Source organism: Nicotiana attenuata, unplaced genomic scaffold (assembly GCF_001879085.1).
Source record: "Nicotiana attenuata strain UT unplaced genomic scaffold, NIATTr2, whole genome shotgun sequence".
In the NCBI taxonomy this organism is placed as follows: Eukaryota; Viridiplantae; Streptophyta; class Magnoliopsida; order Solanales; family Solanaceae; genus Nicotiana; species Nicotiana attenuata.
The window spans coordinates 120,432-135,092 of NW_017671744.1; the positions used below are offsets into that span (position 1 = coordinate 120,432).

The 14,661-nt window shown below is 36.4% G+C and overlaps 1 protein-coding gene across 1 annotated transcript; it reads left to right on the plus strand.

Annotated features, from left to right (window-relative positions):
* Positions 1–2,083: 2,083 nt before the first annotated feature.
* Positions 2,084–12,567, plus strand: LOC109209979 (peptide chain release factor PrfB1, chloroplastic). Its single transcript, XM_019373348.1, has 7 exons — positions 2,084–2,362; positions 2,622–2,699; positions 4,430–4,650; positions 5,158–5,361; positions 6,033–6,248; positions 11,371–11,557; positions 11,992–12,567. Exons 1-7 carry the CDS (start codon positions 2,197–2,199, stop codon positions 12,294–12,296), a joined length of 1,377 nt encoding a protein of 458 aa, XP_019228893.1. The 5' UTR covers positions 2,084–2,196; the 3' UTR covers positions 12,297–12,567.
* Positions 12,568–14,661: the final 2,094 nt, after the last annotated feature.

Genomic DNA, 14,661 nt, shown 5'->3' on the forward strand with positions numbered 1-14,661 from the left:
ATGTCATGGCCCCACAAACTTTTTATCCCTTACGCTTTTAAGATCCCAAGTTTCAAAAGTATTTTCTTTTATCTTAAACTCCGTGTCGAGTTAAACTACCTCATCTAATATGAAACGGAAGGAGTATTAACCAACTAGGATAAAAGTTCATTTCTCTATATAGTCGATAAAGAATGTTATAAACAGAATAATGCAATATTTTTTAAATTATAATTTAAAAAATATTTTATTAGTGATAATCAAAACTCTTTTATTATATAGACGATAAAGAATAAGAGAGAAATAGAACATATACACATACATACATAATATATAGTTAATGCACGTAGTATTAAAATAATTATAAAAAATAGCATTAGATTTAAAAAGGCGAAATGGCCTCGTTGCCACTTAAACTTGCTTTCATTTGTAAAGCCGATACACGAACTTACATCGTTCCCATTTGAACACTCAAACTTACATATCTGGTAACTAATAAACCTATTTGACCGTTAACCATGCACATATGGCAGGGGCAGAGGTGATGTGGACAAAGTGTGTGCAAGTCACGTAAACTAAGCGCGTGACTATGATAATTTTGATTAAAAAAATGTAAAGGCAGAAGAAGAAAATTACAAATGAAAAAGAAAGAAAATAAGCCCCCCTCCAAAATAAGTAATACCCTTATAGCCCGTTTGGCCAAGCTGTAAAAATCAGCTTATTTTGAGAAGTGTCTTTTTTCAAAAGTGCTTTTCTCAAAAGTACTTTTGGTGAGAAGCAGTTTGTGTTTGGCTAATTAGTTTGAAAAGCACTTCTGAGTAGCAATTAGTGTTTGGCCAAGCTTTAAAAAAACTGCTTCTAAGTGTATTTTTCTCAAAAGTGCTTCTCAAAAAAGTGCTTTTGGAGAGAAGCTACTTTTTTCTGCTTCTCCAAAACTGCTTCTGTTTCTCCTCAAAAGCATTTTTTTTTCCTTCCAAAAACTCGACCAAACACCTCAATTTTTGGCCAAAAGTACTTTTGGCAAAAAAAAAAAGCATTTTTGGCCAAAAAAAGCTTGGCCAAATAGGCTATTATTTCCCCTCACCCCTTTCTCTTTCTTTTCCCCTTTCCCCATTGACGTCTGCACCTCCCCCCACCTCCCATTTTCTTTTCTTTATCCCCACTCCAATCTTACCTTGCTTCTTCCTCTTTTTGTTCCAAAAACCAGCAATAGTGAGAAACAAAAAAAAATAATAGATTTTATCAAAAAATATTATCAATCCTTTCTTTCACATTAACTCCCTCTTCCCTTTTTGTATCGATCTCAAATTGAAAGACAGCAAGAGAAAGACTATCGAAAAATTGACGAATTTTGGTTGAAAAATTCTACTCATGCTATCCGACTTCTTATCTCTTTCTGATTTCACCATTCGTATCCTTCTTTGACATAGCTCCGCCAGCTCTTTTGTTGCCTTGACCGAATTTTAGTGGGTGGCCCATCGACTCTTTGACTTGGGGAATAATTTTATGAATATTGTTAGAAGTTAAAGATGGAAGGAATTTTATGGAAGTTCATGGCTTATTGAGTCGGTCTAGTGATGGCTGAAATTTTTTCCCGATGTCAGCACTAAAATATGTAGAAGAAATAGTGAAAGAAGTAAAATAAAAACGAAATTTTGATAAATTAATTTTAAAAAAGGGACCCACAGATGACACATGTAAAACAATAATTGGTCTTAGCATTTGACGTGTTCTTCTTTCGGGCAATTGAGTTACACGCGGGTTTATTTATACTCAATTGATTGAGTTGAGGTGCTAAAATGGGAAAATCCAAAGTTTAAATATCGGCTTTAAAATCTCGTACAAGTTTAAATGGTCACGGAGCCATTTCGCCATTTTTAAAAATAATTATAAAAAGATATTCTACTTATAATGTTCTACTTTAAACTATAGGTAAAATACTTGGTTAAAAAATATTCTATAAAATATAAAAAGGTGTGAAAGACAAAATAGATATCGCAAAAAATAAGAAAGGAGAATGTGTATCGTTTAAAGTTTAAAGTTGAGGAAAGAGTTTGATTTCTAAGAGGGTGTAAATAATTTTTACCCGTAAATGTACTGATTAAACACAGCCGGGGAAAAAAGAGCATAAGTTTTGGAAATAATAGATTAGTCCCAAGTTCTACAAGAATTCGAGAGCTCTTATCCTTTTGCTAGGCAAAGAGACACAGCTTAGCCATGGAGGGTATGGTTCAAAGTTCAGTGCCTCAATATTCGAAGCCATTCCACAGCTTAACCAGAAGAAACCCAACATCAGTTCGAATTGCAGCAATACATACAGGGAGAAGACTGAGAATTCCACAACAGACTCACTTATTTCTGCCTTCCATTTCCTCTCCAAAGGGTATCTACTTCTTTCTTCTGCTTGTTACTCCAAAAAGGTCACTGCAATTAGTGGGTCTTCCTTCTTTTTTTTATTTTATTCTCCTTTTGCTATTTAATTTAATAGTAATTGTAACTGTCAGTCTTGAATTGTTAGGCTGTCACCTTGTTTTTGACAAATATACTTGTTTTTGGGGCCTTTAATTTGGTTAGTATTTTGTACTTATCCGGAAAAAGGAAAAGAAATTTTTGCTTACTGTTTGGTGTTTTCATGAATTCAGTTGAAGGTGGAACAGTTTCTTTTGCAACGCCTGAGGTGGGAGTTAGCAATACTGAAACGCGTGAATGGGCCATGCAAGGTAAAGTTGTACTACTTACCATGATGCTAAAATGTCGTCTTTTGTGCCTTGAAGAAATAGTATAATGAATGGTTGAGTTTTTCTTTCAATAAATTTGATAAGAAATTCTGGTTATATTGGGTTGTTATAATGACATTAATGATTTAGGTGTATTCTGAACTTTGTTAGATCTTCTTGCAGTTTGTTTTTATGTGTCTTGTCTGCATTTTGACCAAACTATTAAGTCGAGATGTAATGTTTGAACTGTGGAAACAAAAGAAAATGTGTTATATGAAGGATTTATGCTTAGCTGATTCTAGCAGTTACTTCTGCAGTATCTTCTGCATATGTAATGATTGCATGGCTGTGCATTTGTAACATCATGAGAATATGGCCTAGAAGAAATTAAAAACTTGAAACCTTACCTATTAGCAGGACATTACGTATTCACACGTACTATGCTACTTTAAAACTTGAGATTTTTCATCAGTTGAAATATGATTAATACGCTCTTTTTTTTTTTATTGTCTTGATTAATACGCTCTCTTGAAGTATCTGTGGACAAGAATCCTTCAAACTTGCCCGAATAAACATATCCAGTAATGCTAACCAGTGAAGTATATCCTGACCCCTTGTTTTTTTTCTGTAGTTCCGAAGCCTGTCTCAATTCCCCCCCCCCCCCCCCAAATAATAATCTTATACTCCACTCCTTACTGGAAAAAGGAAGTGAGGGTTAAAAGGTTGTATATGAAGAATGAGGCAAGCTGTAATCCATGAAACCTGTGCAAAAAAGTTCAACATCAAGGAAATGGACGGTTCTATTGTCATATTTGTAATCAGTTTTACATTTCGTTGACATTATAAGTATCAAAATTTGGTGGATTCATAGCTTTCTTTGGTAAAAAAGTTTGCAACTGTAATATTGCTTTGGAACCGTTGCCATATTCCCAGCAAACCTTCACAGGAAGAAAGGGAATTGTTAACTAATTGAACGAAATTGAATGCAAGGGACCTTAGTAATATTAATCTGAAGGTGGCGACGTAGGGGGTGCTAAAGCTAGATTCTGGGGCTCATTCATAACAGAGAGGATGTCACACATGAATTTAATTAAGGTAGGTGGATTACGATTGGCGAGGGTGGCAAAACGAGAAAGTGTCTGAAAATTGAAATGGATTAAGAAGGTGGAGATGAATAATGGAGAGTCGAATCTACAACAACAACAGACCCAGTGTAATCCGCCTGGGAAGGGTAGTGTGTACGCAGCCTTACCCCTATCTTGTGAAGGTAGAAAGGGTGTTTCCGATAGACCTTGGCTCAGGAAAAGCAGAGAGTCGAATCTCTGTTTTCTTTGTTTTTGGTAGGGTCAGGTGTCTGTATTTTGGCATATGGATGCACCGCACTGGTCTGATTGTAGTTCTTTTTGTATTTAGAATCCAACTAGGTTTTTTATTTTTCTAAATGAAATTTAGTTTCACATTTAAAGTATTTCCACTGGAACTTCCTTCTGAATCGCATGTAGGGAAGGGGCTCTTTTTAGTCATCTTTGAATGAAATTCACTTTTATCGAAATTCGAAGTTCAAATTTTGTGGATGGGAAGTAGCTTTCTGCCGTCACAATTTTCTGACTAGCACTCAAAATCTTTGTGCTATCTTCTGCTGAAGTGTGAATGTTTTGTGGAGTATTTGGCTCATTATATGTCATTTACAATAGTATGAAGTTGGACTGTTCTCACTGTTTATTTGCTTACAGATTTCTATACTTTAAGGAAGGATGTAGAGACCGTCTTAGAGCGCGTTGAAGAGATTAGAGCTGCTGCTGGTCTGAAGCAACTTCAACATGATCTTGCAGCTTTAGAAGCAGCAGCAGCCGATAGCTCTCTCTGGGATAATCGAGCTAAAGCTCAGGAAACACTTCAAGCTTTAACTGATTGCAAAGACAAATTAAAGCTTCTCCATGACTTCAAGACACAGGTACCTACACTTTTCCCACAAAGAGCGCGTACCGGTTTGAAGTTGTTATTTTTGTTTTTGGTGAAGTGTATTTTGTACTAGATTAATCTTACACTGAAGTTCCTATTTTATCTTGCGAGGTGCATGCCAACTTTAACTTTGGTTTGTCCTGTCCATAAATGGTCAATGGTTCAAGGACATTTAACAATCCAGTGGTTACCAATCTTATGATGTACTTGTAGAATCTCCTTTCATTTCTTGTTAATACCTCCTTGTTTCTGTCCAAAGTTTGGAAGGTAAACAAAAAATCAAAGAGGAAGGTATAGTGCATACAGTTGTCTACTTTTGGTTCCCTTTGATACCCATTTCGACAATTTGCAAATCTTCGATCTGTTTGTTGCTCTTTTAGAGTTTCTCCCGGTCCTCTAAAACATCTCAGGTATCTCACCACTTGTTTGGATATACAAGCATAATCCACAGTGTCAATACGACAGACTATGACAAATTCAGGAATTCACACTTCCACAGGCTGATGATGCAGAAACAATTATTAAGCTCACTGAGGAGATGGACTCTACTGACTCAGGGCTTCTTCAGGAGGCTGCTGGTATCATAAAGGAATTGAACAAGGCACTGGATCGTTATGAGTTGACTCAACTTCTTTCAGGCCCCTATGACAAAGAAGCAGCTGTGGTTACTATCACAGCTGGTGCAGGGGGCACTGATGCACAGGTAATGCTGGATCTGATTGCTAGGGACTACATTTATTGATTGCATGTGGACCCCAAATATTAAAATTTCATATTCGTTCACATTTTTCATGAATATCATCATGTTTTTTCACTCGAAGCGGTGAGGCAGTATCCCATATACTTCCTGCTATGTGGCAGGGTTCTTTTAGCTGATTACGATAATGCAGTAATGGTCATTTACAAAAACCAGAATACAGTCTTAGGTGCCTTGCTGCAATGTAGAAATTCATTCTTTGCTGTGAGCATTAACTATCATTGTCCGTATAGATTTCAACTCAGTGTGTCTTCTCTGTTTAAAAGCCTTCATATATGGTTGAACAGGTGACTTAAACGTTTTGGAGTTGCATTTTGATCAGAGGGAGATTCTCAAATAAAGCATGATATGACTTATATTATTAATCTTCACTTGTAAAAAAAAAATAGAATGATAAGATATGATGTAGAGTACACATGATTGGTGCTCTATTTTTGCTTTAAGACCTTGTCCTGCTCCTTCTCATTATAGGTCACTGGTCCTTATATTTTCTGCTAGTCCTCCTGTTTTATCATAGTTTCACATCTTTAAAACTTGCGAAATCACTGTGTTACAGTTTTCTTTACTTTTTTTCTGGCTCTTTTACATTAGAATATTTTTGATTAATTCCAGTGCAGGATTGGGCTGATATGCTTCTCAGGATGTACGTGAGATGGGGAGAAAAGCAGCGGTATAAGACGAAAGTTGTTGAGAAGTCTATGGGAGAAGAAGCTGGGATCAAGTCAGCCACTATTGAAATTGAAGGACGGTATGCATATGGTTACTTGTCAGGGGAGAAAGGAACTCACAGGATTGTTCGACAGTCACCTTTCAACTCTAAAGGCCTTCGTCAGGTTATAAATCTTTATGTTTTCATAATACTTCTCTGGGATTCCTTATATTCTCTACTTTTTAGATTCTCACATAGATATGGAAGACTTGCTATGAGTTTGAGTGTGCTACTTCAAAATAAAAGCACCTAGGAATCTTAATCATAGAAATCTTGTTGCTTCACAAATGAGTTATGGAATATAAAATTATTTCCTTTATACTTAATTATAGCACCCTAGTTTGCTATCACTACATATCTTGCACTATTATTACTACTTGCTATCAGTGCTTCTTTCATCTTCTCTTTTGCTATCTTGGATTTAGTTTTCTAATTATCCTGTATTGTTATTACTTGCTATCGGTGCTTCTTCAATATTTTCTCTAGCCGAGGGTCTACCAGAAACAGTCTCTTTGCCCTTCCGGGGTAGGGCTAAGGTTGCGTACATTCTACCCTCCCCAGACCCCACTTGTGGGAATACACTGGGTTGTTGTTGTTGTTGTTACTTAATTTTAGCACCAAGTGAGCTTACATTGAGCTATTTGTTATTAAATTCAACGTGATCCAACAGTCCAAGCATATACTATCCTTGTGGTTTGCTCCATTTTAGAATAATTCTCCCCTTTCCTAAAGTGTAAGTATCAATTTGCCAAGTGGATACTTTCTGAGCATAACTTCTAAGAGTTAGTTGTGAAAAAAGAGAAAGGGTGATTCTCCATATCTGATATCTTCTTAGAAATCAGACTACTAGTCTTGAAACCATTTGATAGTTGGTATTACAGAGAAAAAGAAAACATAGTGATCTTTTTCTTTGATATTGAATTGTTAGTTCAGTCAAAAGTGAAATCCGAGAATAAATTCTAGATCATAATAGCATTCCTATAAAAGATACCAACAGAATCGGAATAAGCATTTAAGCATGTTTAAGAAGTCCCATTCGGTAATTGTTTTCTGGTGGAATAATACTTAAGATGTTACTTTGACATATATACATATATATATATATATTGGTAGTAGTAGTGAAATAAAATTATCAAAGTAATGGTTGGAAGGTATTGAACTATTGGTAGGGAAATAATTACATCAAAGTTTAAAAGTTGGATGATTTGATAAATTTGAATTCTTGAAAGTTGTAGATGGTGAAGTTCCAAAGTTCTAAAGAAAGTTTCATATGAATAGGAACGGTGGGAGTATATCAAGAGTAAATTATCTGCATAAGCTTGAGCAAAGTTGCTGCATCTGAGAATTAGGAAGCCATCTCTAGCGGGAGAAAATGGTTATGCTTGCTTCTTTATGGTACTAGCTATCTCACTGTATAATAAGATGATGTTTTCTACATACAGTTGAGAGAAAAATTTCAGAGCATGATAAAAAACAAAGAGAATTCTGATGAATCTGGAGTAGGAGAAAATGGTTTCGTTTGATCTTTATGGTTCGAAGCAAGAGCATGTACGGATTTTTCGAAAAAAAAGAAATTCTCTTACGCTTCTGGAGTGGGAGAAAATGGTTCCATTTGCTCTTTTATGGTCCAAAGAGCAAGAGCATGTATGGGGTAATTGTATTAATAGAGCTAAAGTACAAAGTAGAAAGTATTGGTGGTTCGATCAACTCGTTTCATGATTGTTTTCCAGTTTTTGTATTTTTATTTTCTGAGGACATCTTCTTCCTGTAACTGTGGTAGCCTAGTGGTCATTCTGTGATCACTTTGGAGCTTTTCCCCTCCCCTGGCTTGTGTGTTGAGGTTCATTGCTAAAAGTAGTGATTTGTGTTGAAAAGTCGAAATCCCGTCTTTACCTTAAATGGTCACATAATGATGCACATTTTTTCCTGAAATTGACCTCCTCTTATCTATTTGAAAATATCTCTTATTTTTCTTGGGAAAAGGATCTGGTACCCAAAAAAAAGAGTCATCCCTGATGGAGTAAAATGAGCTTTAATATTATTCAATATAGGCTCATGTTGATGTTGTCATGCCCCAAATCCAGAGGGCCGCATGATCGGCACCTGGCGTCTCCATCCCCCGCCGAGCGAACCAATTAGCATTTCCGTGCGAATGCACCGAGCAATATATAGTCCAGTTATCCCAGTATCCCCGTAATAAATTAGCATGAACAAAATATGCATTTATACTGAAAACGGCCCATTGGGGTTAAATAATACGGACGGCCATCAATACTTACACATAACATCCACAGTGTGTCATGAGCCTCTATGGACAACAAAAGAAAAAGATTGATGCTGGGGATGCTTCCTGGCTAGATAGGCCACCATCGAACATGAAGTGTGGCTCACCAAAAGAAGTCTGGGATGGGCAATGATTCTAACTTTCTCCTAGTCACGAATGATCCTATCCTTGTAAGAGAAAAATAGACAAAAGTCTCCAATCAGGAGAGGAATGAGTTTCCTGGCATGCGCTTAGGGTGAAGACATCAAGGTCTCTTTTAATTTCCTCATACTTTTTTGCCATGAGCATGGTTTTGGGCTAGCTTACCAACGTTAAGAGGAGGATTCCTTTTTATTTTGAGAAATGGTTCCATTTGCGCTAAAGATGCAGCATACTTGCAAGGCTGGATTCTATGGTAGGAGTAATGATCTTTCTTTTGCTTAAGGCTAGGCGTATAAATAGGTTTCTGGATCTCGAGATTTGTTTAATTTCTCTGATTCTCCGTGAGCACAACATGTACTCAGTAACTCTCATACCTCCCTCAAAAGCTAGGACAAGTTTTCGAGAAAACATGCATACAGTTTTACAAATCATAATCATATATGTTCCATAGCTTTTCAAATATGAATTTGATATTCATGATTGAAATTGTTCTTTGAAATCAGAGTTGGTTTTTAGGCATAACAATTCATATTCTTCAGCAACTTCACCTAAGCTCTGGTTCGCCATTTATGTGATGATCGACCCAACCACCCGATCGACAAAGCTCAAATTCAAATCAATTTAGTTTCAGTACATCTTTCTCATGGTGGACAAGCTAGCCTCCCTCTTGCCTTGGCGTATCACAATCTTTCTTACCATGTCCTTTGCACAGCAGACGAGCCAACCTCCCCTTTGCCAGGTCCTTAATCTGGCGGTTTCACCATAATCTCTTTACGTCGAACGATCCATCCTCCTGCCCATCAGGGCTTATATCAGTCTATCTCACATCGCACCAGCACATAGGGCAGCAGTTTTTATAGTAATTCACTGATCATGATAGATTTTATTTTTATAACGGCGGTTTCCAGGCTAGCTTGCGCGCACCTCGACTAATTCCATCGGGTACCTGCTACCTCCTACCAGCAGGCATAAAGAAGTCTAAAATCTACCCCCGAATGTGATATAACATTGGTGCCCACATATACGCTCGTCACCTCGCATATACGTCACACCCCCAAACACATAACATGTAGCATATAATTTATTTTTAGAAAACATTCCCTCAAATCGAGGTTAAGCAAGTTCTTACCCTATCCGGGCTAGTCTTCTACCCCAAATTACGCTTTTTCCTTTGTTATTGACCTCCAATTGCCCAAAACCTAGCCAAGTAGCATCAAGGAAGTCAAACAATGCTAAAGGAAACAATCCCGGTCAATAGCCAAATTCCATAACTCTGTCCCCCCAAAGTTTAGACATATTGGAAGAAATAACCTTGTAATTTTTGTCTACGCTGGGATTCGAACCCAAGACTTGACAGTTTTCTTTCTACCCACAAAGATTTATATTTCATGAATATCATTGCTAACTGTGTAATATCATCAACAGTTTGTATTCCATTTCAGAACATATCATAGAGTCCTAAAGTAGCTCGATCATTGCATAGTCACAAACCTGGTGAGACGCAATCTCACTTGTCTGGACGAGCTTACGTCCACTTTTGAAACCATACCTTTAAAATGTCTGTAACATGTACTTCTGGGAAAAGCCTTAAAGAAAGATTAGGTCTCCACTTACCTCAACCTTGACGTATCTGACTTTCAATTGACCCAACTTGTCTTCAACGGATAAATCTACACTTTTACAGTAAACATGTCATTCACAGACCTCCATACATGGTCTTGGGCGATATCTCAAGTCACCCACACCATTTCCATGTTATCAAGGGTATTCGTGCCACTTATGGTCTTACAAGACTGATTAACATACCCATACATTGTTCATCATATTTCAACACGCAGCTACCACTGTTAATTGTTTCTAATTTCAATAAAATCATAGATACGCTTTGCGAATGTTATACTCATACTCCAATACATTATCTATTCGAGATTCAGACAAGTGTTACCTTTTTGGTAGTCAATCTCGCTTTTGCTCCTTTTTAGAAGATATTCTTGAACCTTGAGATTCTAAGCAAACCCTAGTGTTTGCTTATTAGATCCTCATTTATGGGTCATAAATAGGGCGAATGCTCATAAATGTACGGCGGGAACTCTCTGACAGATGCCTAGATTCACGGCTTTTTGTCTTTGGGAACAAGAATCCCATTCTTTTCTATTTATAGTCCAGACTTCTAGGTCTTGGTCACTGTATCGCTAGTTACATATTCACTTGTGGACCATTCATTTAAATATTCACTCTACAGCGCTATTGTCACATCAAGGAATCACAGTTCCCGCTTGTCTCACGCGTCCGGCTGCGGCCAACATTATTTTGTTACCTAGTTTCCTGGTCGTCCGAGCCTGACGCTCACCTAGAGTCGTCCGCTCATGATACACCCACATCACCCATGGTTAAGTGTCACTGAAACTCGAGCTTGCTCAAAATTTCGCGGGTATTACAGATATTAACAAAATACTCCCTCCTCCGATTTTGTTTGACTGGACATGGATTTTATAATAAAAATTTGAATTGGTGAAAGTTATGAAGTTGCATTGAATATTTTTATTAGTGAATAGTTTCAAATATATTGGGGTGTGCCAAATGAAAAGATGCTGTATAAATCTGGATGAGGGGGCTCTTTTAATAGATTTTTGAATTATTCTTGTTTCTCTGTTTGTGAAAGTTCCCAATGTATCAGTGTGAAAAATGAGCAATGTATCATTGTTTCGTTGACCTCTTTATCTGATTTTACCGTGCATCTTAGTCTATCTTCGTACCAAATATTTCTTCTCATTGACATACATTGGACAACATGTAAATCTTTGAACTGGCCACTGTGCAGACAAGCTTCTCAGGCGTTGAGATTATGCCTCTTCTTCCTGAAGACTCATTGGATGTTGAAATTCCTGAAGAAGACTTGGATATCAGCTTTACAAGAGCAGGTGGAAAAGGAGGTCAAAATGTTAACAAGGTTGAGACTGCAGTTCGCATCACTCATATTCCCACTGGCGTAGCTGTTCGCTGTACAGGTTCTTCTTTGAAACCCTGTTTCTCTGTATATTATGTGCACATCTGTAGCGAAAAATTTTGTTCTGACTTTCAGAGAGGGTACCTTTATTGGGTTTGGTGGATAAAATGTTTGATCTTTGTGGCGTACATTGACAGATGGACTCAGAGAGATTAGAGTAGTAAAATCGTTATACATGATGCTACCTTTGATCTTAGCTTGTTGTCTTTTTGTTCACTTCCCATCTTTTTGCCTCTTTCCCTTGTAAGATTTAAAAAATATGGGCAAAGATCATTTTTCTTGTCTGAGTTTCTCGCTGTCAAGTAGTTTCTGAAGTACTATTAATTGCAAAACTCTATTATAATATTCTAGCTGCTACTGGAGTAGACATGGCATATTTGTGGAACTCGCAGCGTAGTTATATAGCATGTACTGATTTTTATGTCACCATTACAGAGGAGAGGTCACAGCTTGCAAATAAGATCAAAGCTTTAAGCCGATTGAAGGCTAAACTGTTGGTGATTGCTGAGGAGCAAAGGGCATCTGAAATAAAGCAAATAAGAGGAGATGCAGTGAAGGCTGAATGGGGCCAGCAAATAAGAAACTATGTGTTTCATCCTTACAAGCTAGTGAAAGATGTAAGGACTGGTTATGAAACTTCTGACATCACTTCTGTCATGGATGGTGACTTAGATCCTTTTATTAAGTCGTACCTTAAGCACAAGTACAGTTTGGCAGCAAACACTAGTGTAGTCAATTGATTTTTATTGTACTCTAAATACAATATGTAAAAGAAAAGTTGGAAAGAAAATTATGTAAATTTAACTAGCTAGGCTCTCCAGGGTAAGGGTAGGGGTAAGGCTAAGGCTTAGGCTGTGTACATCTTACCCTTCCCAGACCCCACTTGTGGGAATATTGGGTTTGTTGTTGTTATAACTAGCTAGGCACCAAATGCTACATGATTTTTTTTTTTTGTTTTCCTATTTTGGTTTCAAAAGAAGATCCTTTATGGTATTATAGCTTATATTGGTATATGGTGTGTCTGAGTTGAAATAAATTACGTAATACGGATGCCTTCAAAAAGGTGCAAATTCTTCCCCGTTCTTCTTTTGTTTTTGCCGGAGTAAAATCTATTCGCAAGAGCTTATGGTTATATTATTGTTTATTCTCAATTCCTTACAAAATTTGGTGTATCATAAGTTAATATGATTTACGTTTCTTAAGCGAACTATTAATGAAAAAGCATTTCCTCATAAAGGGAAGCTCCTCAAATAGGTGAGTCCTTCCTTGGATGGTCAAACACTCGAATGGATATCCTATTAGCTTGGTCTTAGCATTTTCTCAAATCCTTTAAAGGTTCTCAATGATTTGGTATGGGGAGATTGTTTACTTATTCCTTCTGGTAATTTTTATCCCTAGTTTAATGTTTTGATTTCATTCTGGAGCCTGGAAGGAAAGAAAAAGTTGTTATTTTCTTGGACTTTGATGAAAAAATTCAGTTAAATGGATACACCCATCTAAAAAATTAGCGGTAATCATAAAAAATTATTTAACTAAATTAGTCTATCTCTTTCTTAATTGAGTAATTAATATTATAACCTTCTTGAGGTAGCAAGGGTAAAATCAAATAACAAATATTTAATATCTTGTTTATTTTCTAGACAACAACAACGATGACCCAGTAACATCCCACTAGTGGGGTCTGGAGAGGGTAGTGTGTACGCAGACCTTACCCCTACCCCGAGGGAGTAGAGAGGTTATTTCTGAATGACAAATATTTTCTAGAATGACAAATATTTTGAACCAAAATCATTTAAGAAGAACCGGAGGGAGTACCATCTAATTTAGGATTAGTTACCTCCTATAGCAAAGGTTGATACCTTATTTATTTTTAATAAATACCCTTTTAAAAAATTATATTCCATAGCTATCTTTTGATTTTTATAGCCAAATATCTATTTATGGTTACCTCCTACCCTTAAGCCATAAAATACTCTTTGTATTATTTTTCTCTCTCATTCTTTCAGATTTTTGCCGCTTTCTTCTCCTCTTTTTCTTCCTTGTTATTTCCTTGTACACCACCAAAATTCCGATTCTAATCACAAACACCAGATTCAAAAAAAATGGCTGAAGATTTAGTATTGGATACAATAATTAGAGACTGGGTATTAATCCCGCTCTCAGTTGTTATGGTCCTAATTGGAATCCTCCGTTACTTTATCTCAAAGCTTATGCGTTCTTCTACTCAAGTACCTGATCCTAAAATCATCAAAGAAGGGTTCGTTTCTAACATTATTTTTATTAGGTTATACTTTCTGAAAATCAGAAAAAGCCCCAAATTCAAAAAATGGCATCTTTCGCAGAGGCACCACCGGGGAACGAAGCAGTAGGGGCAAAGATCTTCAAGACCAAGTGTGCTCCAAATTTTGAGAGTTTCGAGTCAAAATCGCGGCCCTCTTGACGAGGCGACATTTTCCGTTAATATATTTCAATGTATTCTCAACGTATCACACTGTATTTTCATGTATTTCATTATATTCATTGTCTTTTTTCTCATTGTAATTCAATGTATCTCGTTGTATTCCATGTATTTCATTGTCTGCACTATCTTTCTTTTATTGTATTTCAATGTATTCCGCTATATTCTATGTATTTCATTGTATTTCACTGTCTCGCTATATGCCATGAATGTATTCATATGTTTTTTTAATTAATATAATTTATGTATTCAAATGTATTATATAATTTTTCGAAGATTGCTATATTTTTGAAGTATTTTTCGGTTGAGAATCTTTTTTATAACTGGAAATACAAAAAATTTATGTTATAATTGAGTTTGTTGAGTCATATTAGGAGTCTATTATGTTAATTGATTCACTTTACGTTTAAAAACAGTGTAATTCCCTGTTTCACGGCATGAATACAGTCGAATACAATAATCTATCCAACTGTAATCCCATGTTTCACGCCATGAATACAGTCGAATACAACAACTGATTAGCTAAACTTCCCTAATTCACGCCTATTTTTGCTACTGTATTCATGAATACAGAAGCTTAAATACATCTAATACATCTTATAACAACAGAAAACGTATCTACAATCCGTAATATAGCAAATGGTAGC

Excerpts from the sequence above, each read along its gene's own strand:
- LOC109209979 (XM_019373348.1), top strand. The coding sequence starts at position 2,197 with ATGGAGGGTATGGTTCAAAGTTCAGTGCCTCAATATTCGAAGCCATTC. Across the intron at positions 2,700-4,429 it reads GCGTGAATGGGCCATGCAAG|ATTTCTATACTTTAAGGAAG; the intron begins GTAAAGTTGTAC and ends ATTTGCTTACAG. Across the intron at positions 5,362-6,032 it reads CAGGGGGCACTGATGCACAG|GATTGGGCTGATATGCTTCT; the intron begins GTAATGCTGGAT and ends ATTCCAGTGCAG.